Source organism: Mastigoproctus giganteus, chromosome 3 (genome assembly GCF_048544385.1).
Source record: "Mastigoproctus giganteus isolate SK-2022 chromosome 3, ASM4854438v1, whole genome shotgun sequence".
NCBI classification, from domain to species: domain Eukaryota; kingdom Metazoa; phylum Arthropoda; class Arachnida; order Uropygi; family Thelyphonidae; genus Mastigoproctus; species Mastigoproctus giganteus.
Window position 1 is genome coordinate 31010668 of NC_143577.1, and position 19816 is coordinate 31030483.

At 35.4% G+C, this 19816-nt stretch overlaps 1 protein-coding gene across 2 annotated transcripts in view; it reads left to right on the forward strand.

Moving 5' to 3' along the window:
- LOC150087841 (spectrin alpha chain-like) overlaps nucleotides 1-7676 on the forward strand; it is a 455664-nt gene extending 447988 nt beyond the window's left edge. For both annotated transcript variants that reach the window (XM_090369231.1, XM_090369232.1), the window contains one exon: nucleotides 7268-7676. In XM_090369231.1, coding sequence (XP_090225357.1) covers nucleotides 7268-7393 — 126 coding nt within the window. In that variant the 3' untranslated portion in view covers nucleotides 7394-7676. The remainder of the gene's footprint in view (nucleotides 1-7267) is intronic.
- Nucleotides 7677-19816: the final 12140 nt, after the last annotated feature.

The following is a 19816-nucleotide window of genomic DNA, read 5'->3' on the forward strand; positions in this document are numbered from 1 at the left end:
AACCCAGTTGGTATGTTACTCTAGGGGGGTAATGCTACCCATATGCAGTACTTTGCATTTATCAATGTTAAACTTAAGTTCCCACCTCTCAGCCCATCTGCCCAACTTTTCTAGATCCTGTTTCAGTAGCATACTGTCATTAACAACCCTGCCAACCTTCTTATTGTCAGCAAACTTAGACATTAAGCCTGATAATACCTTCATCAATATCACTGATAAATATAGAAAACAACAATGGGCAAAACACCAAACCCTGGGGCCCACTAATAACATTATTCTATGAACAGCAGTATCCATTGATTACCGCTCTCTATCTTCTGCCACTCAACCATCCCTTTATCCATAGCAGTAACTTGCCCTTAATACCTCACTGCTCCAATTTGTAGAGCAGTCTTTTATGTGCAATAGTATCAAAAGCTTTCCTGAAATTCAAGTATATGATATCAAAATTGGTTTTTGCATCCAATTCCTTTGTGACCATCATAGTATTCAATCAAACTGATCAAACAAGATTTCCCTTTAACACAAACCCACTGTCTGTAGTATGTGCCACGTCTAGATTTTTTTTTTTTTTTTTTTTTATGTAAACCCCAAACACGAGAGGTATTAGAACCTATAGTACTTAGTACCATGCTTGGGTTGGAGGTTGAGAAGACAAAAGAAGATATTTGTTGACACTGGACTTGAACTTCTGTAGACTGTAATTTTCAGGAAATGCATATGACAGAAGGTTGTTCCAGAAAACGGAAGTTGAATGAATAAATGAAGAATATTAAAAGTTGGTTCTGCGAGTTTGAAGTTGAACAGTAAATGGATGTTGGCAGCACGTATTCGGACTGTTTTGAAAGAAAGAGCGGGAATTATAGAAGCCAATTCAGAAGAACAGTGCCCATGGAAATATCTATAGAAGAGACATGCAGCAGAAACAGTACGTCTATGAGACAGCGAGTGGAGAGACTTTGTTAGAAATGAATCATTAATTAACCTAACTGCCCTCTTCTGAATGGAATCAAGAAGCCTGAGAGAGGTTTTGGTGGCACCACCTCAGTTGTGGGAACAGTATTCCATGGTAGGGCGGATTTGCGATTTATACAGAGTGAACAGCTGTTTGGAAGAAAAGTAATGCCAAGAGCGAAAGAGAAAACCAAGTTTTTTAGATGCAGAAGAAGCAATATTTGTAATGTTGTTGTATTTTTTTTATTTTTTTTTTTAGGAGCATTAGTAACAAAGGTCATATTGCTCCTGGAATATGCGGTGGTCATTCCCTGACCTTTCCGCATACTCCGTATTTGATGGTGACGGGCTCGAACCTCGATCTAATCAAGAAGTGTGTGCTAAGCACTGCTGCTCCTTCCCACCTTGCTACAGAGGCGCCAATATTTGTAATGTGCTTGTGCCAAGAGAAATTAGAAATCAGGGTAATCCCCAAGAGATATATCATTTTGCCTAGAAATCGTAGTGTCACTAAAGATAAGCATAGGAGTAGAATAATCCTTTTTGCAAGATATAAAACAAGACTGAGTTTTAGAAGGATTGAAATCAACTAAGTTAATTCTCTAACGTAAGTCCCATTAGTTCATCTAACATCCATTTAGTCCTAAACCTTGACCAGTATTTCTTAGTTGGTATGAAAAGCCTAATAGTTTCCACAATTAATTCCTTGAATGCTTCCCATTTAGAATTGACTGATGGTAACATTATCAGTTGGTTCCAGTGTATAGAATTTAAAAATTGTCTGAGACCATTGTAGTCACCTTTATGAAAGCAAAAACCCTTCCCTTAAAGAGTGAAGGGTTTTTGCTTTCATAAAGTTGTTAATTAACATCTTTAAGTAAATCCCAAATCAATGCACAGTGATTACTGCCACCTAATGATTCCTTTATTTGCAGATTCTTAATGCATGAATAATCACTGCTGATAATGACATGAAGAGTATTACTTTCTGTGGTTGCCTCTCATGCTGCTGTATATAGCAGTCATACAATAAATCCACAAATGGCTTGCCAGTGTGACAGTGAGCAACTCATAAGTTCCAGTCAATATATGGAGTTAAAATCTACCATTATAAGATATTCTGATTTACTAGGTGGTTGTTGTGTTCGGATTTAATGACACATAGGCTGCTAGTGCCATATTGTGTCTCTCTAATGATTAATAGGAAATGCTAACATTTATTACAATACCTGTTATATTTTATGGTATATTCCAATATTATTTATGAAGGTAAACAGTTCTTTCTTATTAGGGTCATCTCCAAGAATCTGCAATAATGTTAGTGATGACTGTGCATTAGCACATGATTTAAATCTGTTTGAAAGGATATTGAGAAGGCAAGGACAGTCCACTAATAAATGATGAATAGTGAGTTGCACATGACAGTGCTCCTCAATGCACATATGCATTGAGGAGCACTGTCATTCGTTAATAGATAACTGTGTGTGAGGCAAGTATGCCCAGATTTACTAGCCAACTCTATTTCACTGTACCCATCAGAATCAATAGGCCTAATAATACACTCATACTCCCATTTTTGCTTTCCCAGTGCTTATGTCACACCAAACTGAATCAACGTTGCACACGCTGTACCAAATCCATACACCCATGTGAACTGGATGCACTGCCTTAGATTTTTGTGTTTCTTAACTGAGCAAGTCCTCCCTCCTATCATGTCTGTTCTTTCTGTACACAGTGCACTCCCTATATCCAAATTCTGCATCCCTTATATCTGTATTTGATGTCTTGACCAGCACTTCATAAAATTTCTTTACTATGCACCTAGCATTGGTTGACGTGCAAGTATATGTACCTGTTCTTAATCTTAGTTAGCCTAACAGAGCCCATGTATTTACTTGTTCCATGATGACTCTCAACAGTCCTTTCCAGATGTCCAGGCAATTTTTGAATGCTGGTTGCCTGCTGAAGTTAAGCTGTCTCATGCATTGAGTCAGAGATGCACTCCGCAAAAACAAAAAAAAACCTCCCATTTCACCCCTCCATTCGTTCCAAATGCCTGTCCAGCTCCGCCTTAAATTTATTTAGGCTATCAACTTCCACAACAAAAGATGGAAGTCTGTTCCTGTAATCAACTACCTGCTGACTAAAGGCAAATTTCCATACATCTATTCTACAACTGTCTTTCCTCAATTTGAATCTATGCCCCCTCAGGTTCATAATCTGAGAATAAGGAAGAATTCCATCAGCATTGAGCTTGCTCAATTTGTTCAAGGCCTTATACACCTCAATCGGATCACCTCGCAAGTGCCTAGTCTCCAGGCACTGCAATTTGCAGAACTTAAGCCTTTCTTAGTAAGAGCATCCCCTTTGTTCCCCTCACCAATCTTGTTGCCCTTCTTTGCACTATTTCTAACAACTCTACATCGTTCCTAAAATGAGGCCTCCAGACCTGCACACAGTACTCCAGGTATGGCTTGCCCATTGCCTTTTACAATGGGGTAATCACCTCCATGTCCCTGCTACCAAATTCCTATACATCATTGACAAGACTCCATGACCTGCTCTGACAGCCCATCTGCACTGCTCAATAAACTTCATATCTGACTGCACAATTACCCCCCCCAGGTATTTTTCATTCTCCACTTCCTTGAGTGTAGTACCACACAGTTGGTACACTTCTCTTGGGTTACTGCTACCTATATGCAGTACTTTGCATTTGTCAATGTTAAACTTTAGTTGCCACTTAAGGCTATGGGGAAGATGAGGTAGTGCTTCTTTTGTAATTGGTAAAAACAAGCTGTTACAGCTTGTTTTTGCCAATTACTATGCTTTGCATTACTATGGAATATGAGCACACCAGCTTTCAATATCTGTGGTTGCTTCTGATGAATTTTTGAGCATATTTTCTGACAAAGAAATGTTACACAGTAGTCTCCAGTTACTGGTCTTCTAAGTAGCATACAATCACCAGCAATAATGCCTTCATTCAAAGTTGCATATTCATGTCTCATGGCAACAATGAATTTTAAAAACTCTTCACCTTCTTTTTGGTAAAGTACAAGTAACTGCATTGCAGTTTCTTTATGCTTTGCTCATTGCTCAACTGACAAAAACTGATACCCATAAGGCAGTAGTCTTTTGTTTTTGTAACACCTCAGTTAAAATTTGGTGAACAGATTATTTTGGTATTTTCAATTTGTTGGCTATTTCTTCACAGGTCGTCTTCGTCCAAAGCGGCGGTAATAATTTCTGCCAATGTATTGTCAGTCTTTGTCTTTGGTCTGCCTAAATATTGTTCATCTTCAACGTCCAGGTCAGGCAGGAGTCTGTTGTCTGATTTGACCTTGATGAAACCTTTGAGCCCAACACGAAATTGTGCTACGACACACTTTCTGCAACAATTCATAAATTTGTGTCACCATTTGACCACATAAAAGTTTCAATTTTAATAAAAGATCTTTGAACTGACATGAAGTAATATCACCAGCCATTTTTAAAATTCTCCACACAGACATTCAGTGCCTGAACTCTGTTTCAAGTATACTAATGTTGAGGTTAAACGTCAAATTATTATCATGATAAATGTCAGTCACAGAAGCATATGGAGTGAGGAGAATGTGCACAGTGTGCATTACTTTTGGGATAACCCTCATGGCTCAGTCAGTACTACTATTTACAGAGCATTTTCTAAAAAAGAAGTTCCAGTTTAAATTGCATATACATTGCTTACCAAAATTAATATAGCAATCATAAAATGAAGCATATCACAGGAGCCTGTTGAAATATTTTAGTGCAACACTCCACAAGTAGATAATCTTTAATAAATATTATGGATTAGTTTAATTAATAGTTGACAGAGCAGCAATGGCTCAGTATGTTCTACGTAATAAGTAAATTAATTTAGAAATGGAAGATTTACCTCTATGATGTCTTGTAGTAGTATCAGCACTGAAGTATTCTACAAGACATCATAGAGGTAAATCTTCTATTTCTAAACTAATTATGGATTAATAAACAGAAAATGAAAATTTATGGTAAAATAACGAATATATATGCACAAATCACGGAGGATAATACGGGTCTAGAGTAGTCATAGACGTAATGCTACTTGCTGGTCAATGTCTACCATTACCAGCAAGTGGCATTACATCTATGACTACTCTAGTAGCATCACTGTGAGCCCTGCAATACAGGGCTCACAGTGATGCTGCATGCTATTAATGATGATACAAAGAAGCTTCATTGTATCTTCATTAATAGCAACAATAGCTGTTGGTCTTCAAGTACATTATTCTCCACAAGAGCACTTCTAAGCATCTGAAGAGACTGGGATGCTCTTGGAAGACATGTTGGAGAATAGCAACCCAAGAATTGCAGTAGTTCCACTGTTTGGACAATGGTCATCTCCAGATAGCAGTAAATCAGTCTGGCGCAATGTGGTTAGGCATTATCATCCTGAAAGATGAAACTGTACCCAGGTGCACATGCTTAAGGTCTTTTATAAAGTCCAGAATGGCATCTCTGTGCAGCAATAGGCTTCAAGGCCATGGTATGCTTGGTATATTTTACTAAGTCCAAAAAATTTACAAAATTATAAGCTTACAAAATTGAAGTTGTATATGTACTCTGCATATAGTGCAGGCAACCCCTGCAGTTCTACTGGTCAATATTTGACTAATTGTAGAATGGCTGTTATTATAACCTCAATTTGATTTTCAACTAGTTAAAGCTCACCTGTTCCACAGACACCAAATGGACAAGTTAAATTGGCACCTACTTTTCACGGAATAATTTCTTCTGGGACAAAACATGGGTCATTATATCAGTTGAAGTAGCATATGATTTCCAGGTAAATGTAATACTGCACTATGCTCTTGTCAGAATTTCCAAATGAATAGTACAGTACTGACATTGCTTCTGTGGTGTCGTCAGCCGTAATATCTTCCTTCTATTACATGGCCTCCTGCTTCCAGTTTGCAATCTACTTTTGTCTATGTTCTCTGTGATGGTATGGTAGTTTCAGTACTTGTCACTTGTTTGGAGAGGTCCAGATTTGAATGATGTTGATGACCAGAGGAATTTCTAAAGACCTTTCAGTCAAGGCTGTAGCTAGCAAATCTCACACAGTGGGAAATGAGTTCCCCCACCAGTTATTCTGGTTTTTTCAGTCTACACACAACATACTAATTGACCCATTAACACACACACACACTTGTACAGAAATAATACAAAATGGTGCAGTATGATCGAAGTTGCTGATGAACCTAAAACCCAACTACCCACAGAATAATCAACCACGGAGAATCGGTAGGGTTTTTGTTTTTCCTAAATGTTTTTGATTTTCTTAAATGACATCAACAAAGGGATACGGGGTGTGATGTCAAAATTTGCAAATGATGTCAGAGTTAATAGAGTAGTTAATGATTAGTGCCAAGCAACTCTTCTTCAGGATAACAGACTTCAGGGATGGTCAGAAAAGTGGCAGCTATGTTTTAATGCAGCAAAATGCAAGGTCTTACACTTAGCAATCCCAGAATGGCATCACTTGATAGGGTTGAACGAAAAACAGTAGAGGGAAAAGGGTATTTTGGAGTTATATAAAACAGTTCTTTGAGCAGTGTTGACAGGCAGCAAGGAAGACCTGTGATGTCCTATCAATGATTTATCACACATTTGTTTGTAGAGATAGGAATGTTATGATCCCACTTTCTTCTTGAAAGATGGATAATATGCCTGGGGAAGGATATGAATTTGTGGGATGCAGAGTTTGGTAACTAGGCACCTTAGAGGAGACCTGAGTGACCCGAGTACAAGGCTCTGAGTGGCAGAAGTAAATTGGATAAGGGCAAAATTTTCACTGTTATGATACCAGAACTAGGGACCATTATGGTCCCTAGTTCATATATCAGCAAGTTGTTGATTATTGGAATAAGTTGCCTCCATGGGTGATTGAGGCTAACGGCTTGAAAAGATTCAAAAGTCATTTGGACAGGTACCTACTTAAGGAAGAAGTAAAGTAGGTGGTTTGTTTTATTTGATTTTTTTTGGCTGGTGTCTTGGGCTTCTTTGTACTATATGGATAATACTATTAATGAATTTATTAATTAATGAATTAAGTAAAAGCACCAACCAATCTACAAGCAGTGAGTAGTTCTTTTTTTTAATTCGTCTAATGCTCTGAGGATGTCTCTTATGATTTGACTGAATTCAGTGAAAATCCACAGTATGAATATTGTTATGGCAGATTCTATATTGTATTTAAACTTCAAAATGAATATCTTACACCAAAAATGAGCATAATTTTATTTTTCAGAATCTCACTAAGGAAATGGCAGATTATTGTGTATCTCGTATGAAACCTTACGTGGATAAAACTGGACATACAATCCCTGGTGCCTACAACTATGTTGATTTTACACAGACTCTCTTCCAACACTGAAAAGGGCCAATAAATTTTTATATTTTTAAATTAATGAATCTATTAATGTTTTATATAGTGTCTATAAGAGCATGTTGGTATATAACAGAAGTTTTATATATATATTCAAAAGTTTATATTTGTTTATTATCGTCATCATTTAGTATTCCAAACTGGAGATAATTAAATTATTTTTATTTTGGAATGTTTACACCTGTGTTAAATTACTTACATTTTAGAAGTTTTATATAATTAACACTTAGGTCATTTTTAATTTTTTGCTAAAACCTGTGAAGTACAAATAATTCGGCCTCTAAAAATGTTGCATTTAGTCTAGATATATTTTTAAATTTAAAACTGTTTATTTGTATCTCAGTTGTGAAGAACTCATGTATATTTTTTAAATTATTAAAATGTTATGAAAAAAATTATAACATTTATATGCCTAACAGTGATGCTATTACTGTTATACTTTGCATGTTAGAAAAAATTCAATTTTTCATCACTACAAAAACCAAATGTTGCATTATACAGAAATAAACTCCATTTTGTCATACTAATATTATGGCTCTAAAGTTGATTTTTGACAACTAGGATTTTTCTCCATATTCTCAAGACCTTTAACATTTGTGTTCTCTAGCATTAGACAGATTAAGGCACTGGCGTAGGTGAAAATCCATTCATTTTGTACACCTACCTAGTGGTATTTTATATAAATTTATTTCAGGAAATAAACAATTCTTTTCACAGTTTTTCAAAAGAAATATATAAAATGCCAAATGATGAAATAAAGAGTTTCATTTATATATTTATCAAACATTCTTTTAGCCTTTTCATTTCACTCTTACTACTTTGCAATATATATCAAAACTTTAATATTAATTACATTCTTCAGTTAATTAAATCTCATGTAGAATGACTTCTATATGATCACCGATATATACCCATGAAGATAGAAAAACTCCTCTATAACAAATACCTACAGGTTGCCAACATAATTGTTTGCTATTCTATTACAGGTATAACTGTCTCTGCATACATGAAAATGTCAGCTTGCAAGTTACAGGCAACGTGTAAATTTTTGGATAATTTTGTATTCCTTTAAATTCTTCTGTTGAGTTCAACATTTTTGAATTAATAAGCAACAGTTTGTATTATCAGTCAGGCATTTTAGTATATCCTATTTTACGTAGTATTAAATTAAAAGTAATTTTTAAATATTTTTTTGTAAATACAGCACATCACAGAAAACTATTTTGTAGCTAAACAACAGTTTACAAATATCAGGAATCACAGGCAATAACTCTGAAACATAGTAGCACAGCTTGTTCTATTACCATGACGATGTTTGCATTTTTTCCCTCTCCATAAACAAAGTATAACTGTGTCTAGTGGTGCACTTTCAGATATAACGATTACCATTAAAAGCAGCGATTTCATTGTGAAAGTTTCATAAGCTATGGCTGGCTTAAATAATTATTGCAGTGGATCACGTGAGTAGCTGTACCTCTATCATTCTATTGGTAGCCCTGAATATAATGCATTTATTTAGGTAGCTTGACAGTAATAAAGATTAACATGTGTTCAGAAAATTTCTGCTGTGATCCATAATTAGAAAATAATTTACCGAGATGAACAATCATAGAATAATTTTTATTGAAAATAAATGTACATTTTAATTACAAACTTTATGCTATTAACTGAAAAAGTTATCTAATAATAATAATAGAAAAGAAATATCACAATAAAACCCATGGCACAGCATATATACATATAGCACATAGATAAAATGACTTATTGTCTCCAAGTAGTTATTACATGTAGTTTTTACTTTTTTTTTACCTTTCTTTTTAAATTTCACTCTTCTATTTGCTACTGCTGACTTGGTTATGTAGGTCAGAAGCTTTTAGAAGTTGTGTTGTGAGCAAACTGGCAAATTTATTTTATATTTTTATTATTAGATTATTTTAAAAAAAGTTTTTGATAGAACAACTTTGGCACCTATGGTTTGAATTTTAATTTTCTTAAATTTTTAAGGTGAAAAAATATAACAAACATTACTAGTTGAAAGACACCTGGTACTATTTGTAACAAATCTTAAATTAACATGGTTTAAGTATTTTTACCTTTATTGGGATGAGATAAAAATGAAAGAATATACTGTGGCTGATAATTAGGATATTCAAAAAAATTGTCCAAACAAATGAGTATTTAAGATATTCAGTCATTTGTTAAAATGTTATATGCATCACGTCGCTTAAGTAACTTTGATATATAGAGAAAGATTTGCTAAGTTCTTTCACAACAATTTACTCTATTTTTCTCTTCCTCAAAACTGGTTGTCATTTGGAATTATATAAGATAAAAGCTTCTTTCACTAGATGCATTAAACAGAAATTGTATAAACACGTTTATACTTTTTCTGTTTACCTGTTTACTGACAAGATACTTAGCACCAGCTTTAAAATAAAACAGCAATAATGAAATAAAGAAAAATAATCATATCTCACATACTCTTTATTCATTTCTTTTGTCTGTTTCATTTAAGTATTTATCCAGAAGGGTTAGAGGGGTGATGTTGAAAAAAGTTGTAAAGTGATTTTAAAAGCTGTAAAGAACATTGGTGCTGCCTAGAATGAACTTAAGGAAACAAAGATAAATGGGAATGTAGAAGCAAGTGTGCTCACAGTTTACAACTGATTTCCAGGGAGTTTGAAGAAAGTGTACAGACTGGTAGGCAAATAGATTTGAAAATGGCTAAAGTTCAGGATTTAATAAACACAGAAAGCAGCTTGCCAACTAAGAATTGATGGAAAACTCTCAAACTCCTGTCAAAACAAATAAATAAATAATTCAGTTCACAGAAATATTCAGAAATTATATATATAAAATGGTTATTGGGGTATTTATCAACATTACAACTGCAAATGTAGTAGAAAATCACATTAATGATAATTTTACCTGTATCAATTAATTCAGGATTGCAACCACTTAACATGTTCGCTGTCATCTATAGTTGAGGGAGTGCATTCAATGTACTGTAATTTTTGGAATGTCGAGAAATAACATTCTGAAATCCTCATCATTCCAAAAATTCTTAAATAACAGTTGTAAAGTCTGGAAGTCATAGCTAAAAGTGAACACATACTTTTGGACTGTGCTGTAAATGGAACTCAATATTTTATCAAAAGTTTGTTCCATGTACATAAACTAATCTCAACACAGGGAAAAAAAAAAAAGTGTAATTCTTCAAATAGGCCTCTGGGGTTGGGGATGTTCATGTTCACAATGACTGTACGATTTTACCATCAGGGATAGTGGAGACTTTGTACGATTTGTAAGGGATCAGGTTATAGAAGAGGGTGAGACCATGGTGTCATTTGATGTGGTATCCTTGTTTATGTGTATTCCTATTGACCATGTGTGGCATTAGAGAAAGATGATACCCTAAGGAATAGGACTCCGTTAAGTGTGGAGGATATTTGTAGTGGGGTGGAGCTCTGTCTCTCGAGTACCACCATGGTATTTCAAACTACAACGTATAGGTTCAGGGGGCAGGTTCACAGTGCAGTGATGGGCTCCCCTATTAGTGCTGTCATGGCAAATTTAGGTGTGGAGGAGCTCAAGTCCAGGATTTTTGATGGATCTGTTCTCCCCATGTGCAATGGAAACAGTACATCGACGATACATTTGCAATTATTCAGAGGGGAAAAGAGAGGATGAAGTACTTGGTGGTTTCATCAATAGCTTCTCCCTGTTTATTCAGCTCACCTCAGAGGTGGAAATAGAGGGTACCATCCCTTTCCTTGATGTGTTGGTACATAGGGAAGGCCCCAGAGTGAAAACCAGTGTGTTATAGGAAGCCCACGTGCCAGGGCCAATACACACCTTACAATATGGCACGAGCTAACCATCATAAGAATAGTGTCGTCAGGGCATTACTGGATAGGGCTGGGTCTCATTACAGCACCTCAGAGGATAAAAAAGAAGAAATTAAACATGTCACAGCAGATCTCAGGAAATGCAGCTATCCCCAGAGGGTCATAGATAAATGTATCCGAGAAGCAGGGCACAGATAAGTAGAGAGTCGTTTACACCCATTGCCACCGCATACATTCCCTACCATCCAAGCTTAACTGAGCGTATAACTCAGGTGTTGCATGATTACCAGACATGCTGTGTGCAGCTACCAGGGCGGAGATTGCACACAGTTGTGTCAAAGGACCCCATACCTATGGAATGTGTAAGTGGGGTTGTATATGAGGTAAACTGCCCGGATTGCAGGGAATGTTATGTTAGTGAAACAAAGTGTCAGTTTAAAGATCGTATGGGGGAGCATATCAGCGCGATAAAGACTGCAGATTATGGGAGGTCTGCTGCGGCGGGGCATTTTTGGGAGTTAAACCATCAAATCTCTCTCCCGACGAAGCTATTATCGTTGACCAGGCACACAGATTTTGGGACCACAAGTGGCTCGAGAGCTTGGAAATTTGCTCCTCTGAGAGTAATACTATTAATAGAGATAGGAGAGTCCGTACTCATCCCCCTCTTCGAAACTGGTTCTTCGATGGGATGAACGGTTCCACCTGGCATGCTCCTGAGCCATTTCTGGTTCCAGTGCGCATATGGAGAATACTGCCCATGCTTCTGTAGAAACACATGCTGTGAACCATGAACCTGCTGATATTTAAGGGTGTACTGTATGTTAAGCTTCATTTGAAAAGGAGGCGGACGCTTCTGAAAGCGGTGTTTTATTGCTTTTATCTGCGTTGTTTTATTTTTATTGTACAGACAGGTATTTTATTTTATCAGTTTTATCCGGTGTAATTGTACTATTCATTTTATTATTATTATCTTAACAACTAATAAAAGTTTATAATGGTTGGCGTAGGATGGTGCAGTAAGTGTGAACAAAAAAATGTGTAGCAAGCTTTAAGCATTGCTGCTAATATCCCAGAGTTCAATGAGTGTGCTAACAGAATTGTGCACTTAATTTCATGTACCTTTACTTTTGCACCAATCATATATTGACTGCTCAAGAATGACCGTCCATATGCGTTACGGCATAGCACTTAGGTGCTTTTTGAATGCTTATACTTGTTCAGACACAGTGAACATGTTAAATGTAAGATCTTGCAATCATAAATGCATTAAACCTATACAATAACTGGCATTTTATGAATGCCCACATTAGTGCAACTAATTCAGTTTTCTACAAATATGTACTCATCACTCATAATGGGGTGGAAGCCTCTTTTTTTTTTTTTTTTTTTTTCCGACTTTTTTTGGTGGAAAGTTCTTGAATTTTAATAGTTTAAAAACCTAATAAGTGCCAAGGAAATTAAGAATTTAACAAAGCCAGATTTACTGGAATGCAGTGGCTCCAGTCCCCAAGGTTGTGGGATGCCCCTGGCCCAACACATCTACTATAAGCAACAAAGTTTTTTAGCTTTTAATATTTATATGTGCCAGGGCCTCAGAACCTAAATCTGGTACTGGCCTTGGCACTTATTAGGGGTCAGTATATTATCTATAAATTGCACATATTTTAGACTGATTTTCACATGGAAGAACCTAAGCTTCAGGGAGAAAAATCTTTACACCAGCTAACTATAGCCCTGAGTGATTCAAATGGATGAGTAACAAAGCTACAATCTTGTCAATTAGCATGAGCATTCTAGAGGCAAAATCTGCCAGATTAATCAATGCATTCTCAACTGATTATTTTACATCTACTACTGAAGCACAGAATTTGTGGAATGTACTTCGAATACAGGCTGTGGAGCAGAGTACCAGAAAATTGGAGGGTAAAAAACTGCAGCCATTATCAACCCACTGCAGGATGGAAGCCTCCTCGACAATTCATGCTGAGGGAAATGGACCATAATCTGCAACGCTGGTCCAGTGTGGGTTGGCAGATCGACCGTATTTAGCAGTCAGGGGCTTGGACCCCAGTTTACTCAAAGAGCATGTGCTACTGCACTGACCACTCGGCTATGGAGGCCGTTAAATTGGAGGGTACTCTTTAAAAACATGCTATAACTGTAAGGGGGGAGACAAAAACAAACCCTGCATTCTTACCTTTCAACACGATCTATATTTTATATTTCAGTACATTTAAATTACATTTTCAAGGAGTTTTATTTTCTATATTTATAAAACTTTTGGACACCCTCTAAATACAGAGCAACCTCATAATAAGAAGTCTGCAGAACCTTCAGCAACTGAATGGTTGTGAAATGCAGAAGAGATTAGTATTTCAAATACCAGTTAAAAATATGACTAACTTCAGTGCTTTTTATGAGATAAAACAAAATGTTTTATGTCTCTTTCCTAGGAAAAAAATTTAATATCCCATCATACAGAGAAATTCAACTTTTGGCAATGTTATAAATTACACATTAGTTCAATTTTTTAATAACTTCTGGCACTGGTTCAGGAATGCTTAATTTCATTTCAACAGGAAGACCAGTCAGAAAGAAACCTTTCAGATGTTGTCACTCACCCCTATATTATAGAGTCCATCTTAAGAGACGTTTGCCACAAGCAAAGTTTGCCGTTACCTTAGCCATTGTGGATTTTGCTCATCATAATTATAACTACTTTATGGGCTGAAAAAATGCTAATTTATCACACATCATCTGTTATTTCACACATGGAAAACTGTTAATATAGATTTTTTTTTTTTGTTTTTTTTGTTTTTTTCACAATGAATGCCTACTCTTGTTATTGAGATCAGAAATATCCAGAGTTCAAAAAAGGAAGTTTAGATGCTCAACTTAGGAGAGGAATCACAATTGGAGTAAAATTGAATTTGGTGAACTGTCAACATTGGTGGCAGACCCCTCCTTGCCAAATAGTGGTAAAATTAATGAGAGAGCTAATTACATTGCTTACATTATTTTGAGAAAGAGTTGGCCCTGATTATAAAATATCACAGTCTATGAAACTTCATAATTATCATATATAACAAAAAAAAAAAGCTAGATGCTATACATTATCTACAAAGTTAAATAACTCTGTCTACAATTCTTCAATCATTTGCCCAAGGGCCATCCTGAAAATTCTGAGATTTAAAAATTGATTTAATTACTCCACAATGTAATAAAATCACTATCAACAATCTCTTATTTCATTATAATAATAAGTAAAATGTAATTGGTTAACTCTACCATATTTTCCAGTATATATAGATTTTTTTTATTAAAAATTTTCCCTAAAACAAAGTACTGGTGGGGGGGGGGGGTAAATCTCAGTTGAAAGTCAAGTGCACTCTTGTGAAATACATGGGTGTACCTCACTAATATAACAGGTGTGTTTTAAAAAAAAAGTGTTATCTTAAGTGAAACTGCTAAATGAAATATGTTTTCTCATACAGGAAAGCCTTGCTTAATGTAGTAATGAATGCATTTCAAAGCATGCAATATTAACTTAAACAAATTTTTTTTAAATGAATGTTATAAATTGGAATTATGTTGTTAGACAACCAATTAGAGAAACACATTTTGTACACAGACAAGGTTGAAAACCTTTCCAAAATAATGGGCAATTATTTAAATGAAGATGGAGAACTTTTTGTTACATACAGATCACAGGTTACATTGGTGGTGAGTAAAATGCAGGCTACATGTGGCCTGCCAAGCTGGATTTAAACTTATTGTAACGCTAAGCTTTAACATATATGAGGCCCTTCACTGGTTCACTGTGACAATATTAAAAAAGAATTTTTAAGGTGAAGTGAGGCTCTTGTAATATGAGGCCCTAAGCTGTAGCTTATGTGTAAATCTGGCCCTGGTGGCCTGCCTAACTGCAATCTAATTTCAGGAACAAAAAAAAAAAAAAAAAGAGCAATACAATGCAAAATTGTATTGCTCTTGAAATTTTTATTGCTCAATGAAAATAACTATTGCAGTATTTGGCTTTGTTGCTTTGGTTTAGGCCAACAAAATGGGAATGTAAATGTAAGCACCTTCAACATTTTTATAAATCTTAATTTATATATAGTAGTGATTACATCAATGCAGGCATTAACCTAGTTTCATGGCACTGGTCAATTTGCAATATCATTAATGATAAATAAATAAAAAAAGATAATTATTTATAATGCAGCCCATTGTTTAGATCAGAGATTCTCAACAGGGGGGAAATTGATTTTTAGAAGGCGAAAAAATCATGGGTATTAACAATGGTTTGCGACACTCCAAAGTTCAACCCTACCTGATGACATATTATTCCTTAATATTTAATTTCTCTCACTGGGTTTTCTTTTCCCTTGAGACAACTGTTTTTTAACATATAGGTATATTATATTAGGAGTGAATGAGAAATTTTGATAAAAGGAAGATATTGGGCATGATTTAATTCTCAACAATCCTTGGTGTTTGTACCTTTCTGACAGCTGCAACCTTGGCAGTGGCGTGGTGGGCGCTGTTTAGCAGTTTATTTATTTATTGTTTTGTTTCAGTGGTCAATATATGAGGCTTAGATGGGATGAGGAAATGTTTCAGACTATTGTTTCTATTTTCTAAGCAAGAATTATTATTGATTTATTGTTTCCTTGTGGGAGTTGTTTATTTTTGATCCACAGTGCTTTTGTGAGTGACATGGGCTATGAAAGTTAAATAAAAAGAGCTTATATGTTATTATTTAATTCTTTTTAGTTATTCAATTCATCATCAATCATGTCAAGTGCTGAATAGAAAAAGTGTCAACAGTATCTGGATGAATATCTAGCTTATGGTTTTATTGAGAGCCCATTCGGCTCAAGACAGCCCCTATGTCTTATGTGTAATAGTTCTTTTTCAATTGATGCTGTGAAACCATCCAGACTTTTAGATCACTTAAAAAGGAAACATCGTGATAAAGTTGGTAAACATATTGAAATTTTAAAAATTTAAAACAGAATTTTGAGCAACTTAACACTGTTACTTCCTTATTTAAGAAGAACACACAAACAAATGATGATGAAATGATTGCATCTTATAATATTGCAGAAATCATTGTAAACAACTGGTAGTGCTCATGCAGTTGCTGAGACTGTTATACAGCCCACATTAGAGACTAATTTCAACAGTGATGCATGAAAATCCTTCTAGTATTTAAAAAGCATTGCCATTGAGCAACAATTCAATTCGAAGAAGAATCAATGAAATGTCAGTTAACATTGAAGAGCAGCTAACTGACAAACTAAAAATGAGAAAATTTTCTATTCGGATTGATGAATCCACAACTGCTAACAATAAGACCCTTCTAATGGCATACATTCGTTATTTCGATGATGATTGCAAATTTCAGATGTTTGTAAAATCTATAGAAACTGACTGTACTGGAGCATTCGCTTTTGCTGCTGTTAAAACATGGTTTGTGAAAGACAAGAACCATTGGAAAATTTGGTATCCTGTGCCACTGATGGTGCTACCTCCATGGTTGGAAGAAAAAGGTTTTATAGCCCACTTAAAGGAAATATGTCCCCAAGTTCTTGCAATACACTGCATTGTGCACTGACATCATCCGGTTGCAAAAAAAGTCCAGTTCTTTATCAATCTCTCAGTATAGTTATTAAAACCATCAATAAAATAGTCACATGGCAAATATGATCACCTTTTCAGAAAATTTTGTGTTGATAATGAAGAATAGTATGTGAGGCTTCTTTTACATACAGAAGTCAGATGGCTTTCTAAAGGAAACTGTCCAACAAGATTTGTAAACCTTTTTGTTAAGATAATTAGTTTTTTAGAAAGCAAATGAGTCATAGTTTTAGCAAAAGAGATCAGCAAACACAAAAACAGTATATACTATATGGTTTGAATTTTTCGAAAACTTAATGAAGTATCACTTCAACTTCAGGGGGAAATTAATTACGCTGATAGACTGCAAATGCGTATTAAAAGCCTTCACTGAAAAACTGACTTAATATTTGAAAGTAATTTAATGAGAAAACAATTTCACGGTATGCAAGAGTTAGCTGAAATCAATGAATCTCTCACCAAGAATGATCTTAAGAATTCTTCAGATCATTTGTGTTCTTTAAAAAAGTGAAACGAAAAATAGATTTTCAGATTTATTTTCTTTTGAAGTGAAGCCATGGATGTTATATCCAATTGGATGCGATTCCGGGTCTGCTACTGAAGAAATTTAAGAACTCATTGAATTGAAATGTAACGAAGAATGTAAATATAAATTCGAAAAAGGTGGAATGGCTGAGTTGTGTGGATCAAAAACAATTAAATTTCTTTATCCAACAATGTGGTCTGAAATAGCCAAAATACTTCTTTGTTTTCCAACGTCTTATATGGTTGAAAGTGGTTTTAGTTCAGTAAATAAAATATTAACAAAGGAAAGATACAGAATTGATATACATTCAAAGGAGACATTAGAATTAAACTTACTAATATCATACCAAACATTGAACTTTTAGTTAAGAAGCATCAGGCTCAAGGATCCCATTGAATAAAAAGAGTAAGTATAAAGTATTTTCTTGTTTAAAATTTCATGAGGGGGAAAATAATTAGAAAAAAAAAAACCCTTTAGGGGGCGATAATTAAAAAAAGGTGGAGAAACACTTGTTTAGATCCTAAATTGGCACTCAGGCCAAAAAAGACCAATATACAGATTCGAGTATATTTTTTTTCAAAGAGGAAAAAAAAGATTCCCTCACTTATTTGAATCAGGCATCCTCTTTTCCATCTTTAGAAATATCTATTAACCCACAGTGCTTTATCCATTGCAACCAAATTTCATTAACATTAACGAAATTGGGCTGCACTTCAACTACACTGTCTTAAAAATTTGATAAATCACTGATAATATGTATAATTATGTCTAGTATCAATTTGCACTATACAGTGGCAGACAAAAAAACTGCATCACCTTAAAAAAATTAACATTTGTAGTGAAACATGCAAGCTATTGTTTGATTACAGTCATTTTGTTTGTTGCAAAGCAGAGGTATTGCATAAGATAATGCTTCTATTGCATCAGACAGTAATTTCAAGGTATTGCATCAGCCATTTCTATAAATACGGTGTTGGAAGGGTATACACGCTTATTACTATCCTGTTTTGCGGAGGTGTAAGCATGGCTCCACATGTTCAGTTGACACCAAGAAAAAAAGTGTAGCTGTTGCTCTGTCCAAGGAAGGGCTTTCTATGTGTGGCATCGCTGATATAATAGGCTGCCAACAGTCAACAGTATTCTGGGTACTGAAATTGGAAACCCCAGTTTTTGAAGAATTGGAAACAAGCCAATTGCGATATGTAACATTCTTCTCTTGAACAGCCTTAGCACATTTATTGGAAAACCAAGGTTTAGATAAAGGACGAGGTTTTAAAGTGGAGTGTGGAATAAAGGATTCCATTCCTACAAGAATAATTTCACTGACACAATCTGAGCAAACATTGTCGTCAGAAATTTTGAAACAGTAATCCGACCAAGGAAAAGAAAAGAAAAATCTCGCAGGTCATCTCATTTTGCATTCTTGTAATGCCAAACAACATGAGGTTGGGAATAGCGATGAGATAAAGGCTCCATTGGAGAAGAGACAATCACCAAGTTGTGATGTGAGGTGCCTAAAGCACCACTCACTTTTGACCGTGTACTTAGAAGGGTTGTTTGTGAGAAAAAGATAAAGCATGTTGGCTGTATGGTTAGGATTGTCCGATATTCTTGTAGGTAAATGAACAATCTGTGCAAGGTCATTAGTAATTCCAAAAGCTTCAGTATCTCGACCAGCTGGGTCGGTGTGACTAGAAAACGGAAGCCAGCTGGAGTTGTGAACATTAAAATCACCAATGAACATTACCTGACTGTTAGGAAAGTTGGACTGGGGAAAGTCAAGTTGCAAAGAGAGGAAGTCAAAGAGCTCCAAGAACGATAGAGACAACAGATGAATTTGACACAATGAGGTAGAGAGATTTTAAGCCAGAGAAGATCGAAAAGAGGAGATTCCAAATTACCAAGTCACTGACAGGGAATATCGGAACGGACATATGCACAAGTACCACCTTTGAGGCAAAAGGAATCATAAAGCGAATATTTTGGGCAAGTGAGATGAACAGTAGTTGAATCAACCGATAACTGAGATTCTGTCAGAAAAAGTACATGGGGTTTGGCAGACTGCAAGTGGAAATGGACATCGTTGAGATTAGAATTGAGACCATGTATATTTGTGAAATGAACTAGGAAGTGTTTGGGAGGTTTAGATCTCTTCGCAGATAAGCTTACTTCTATTAGTTTGACAATTCATGGTATATTCAATAGTAAGAAAAAGTGGGGGGGGGGGCATGCTGTATGAAGTAATGAAATTTTTGGATATGGCATACACATGGTAAGAATATACCCAGATCCTTGACATAACATGGCCTCGAGACAAATTCCCCACATACACACTACTCGGACTCCCTCCAGTCACTATCTGGCAGAGCAGAGGTAGCAAGATTATAAACT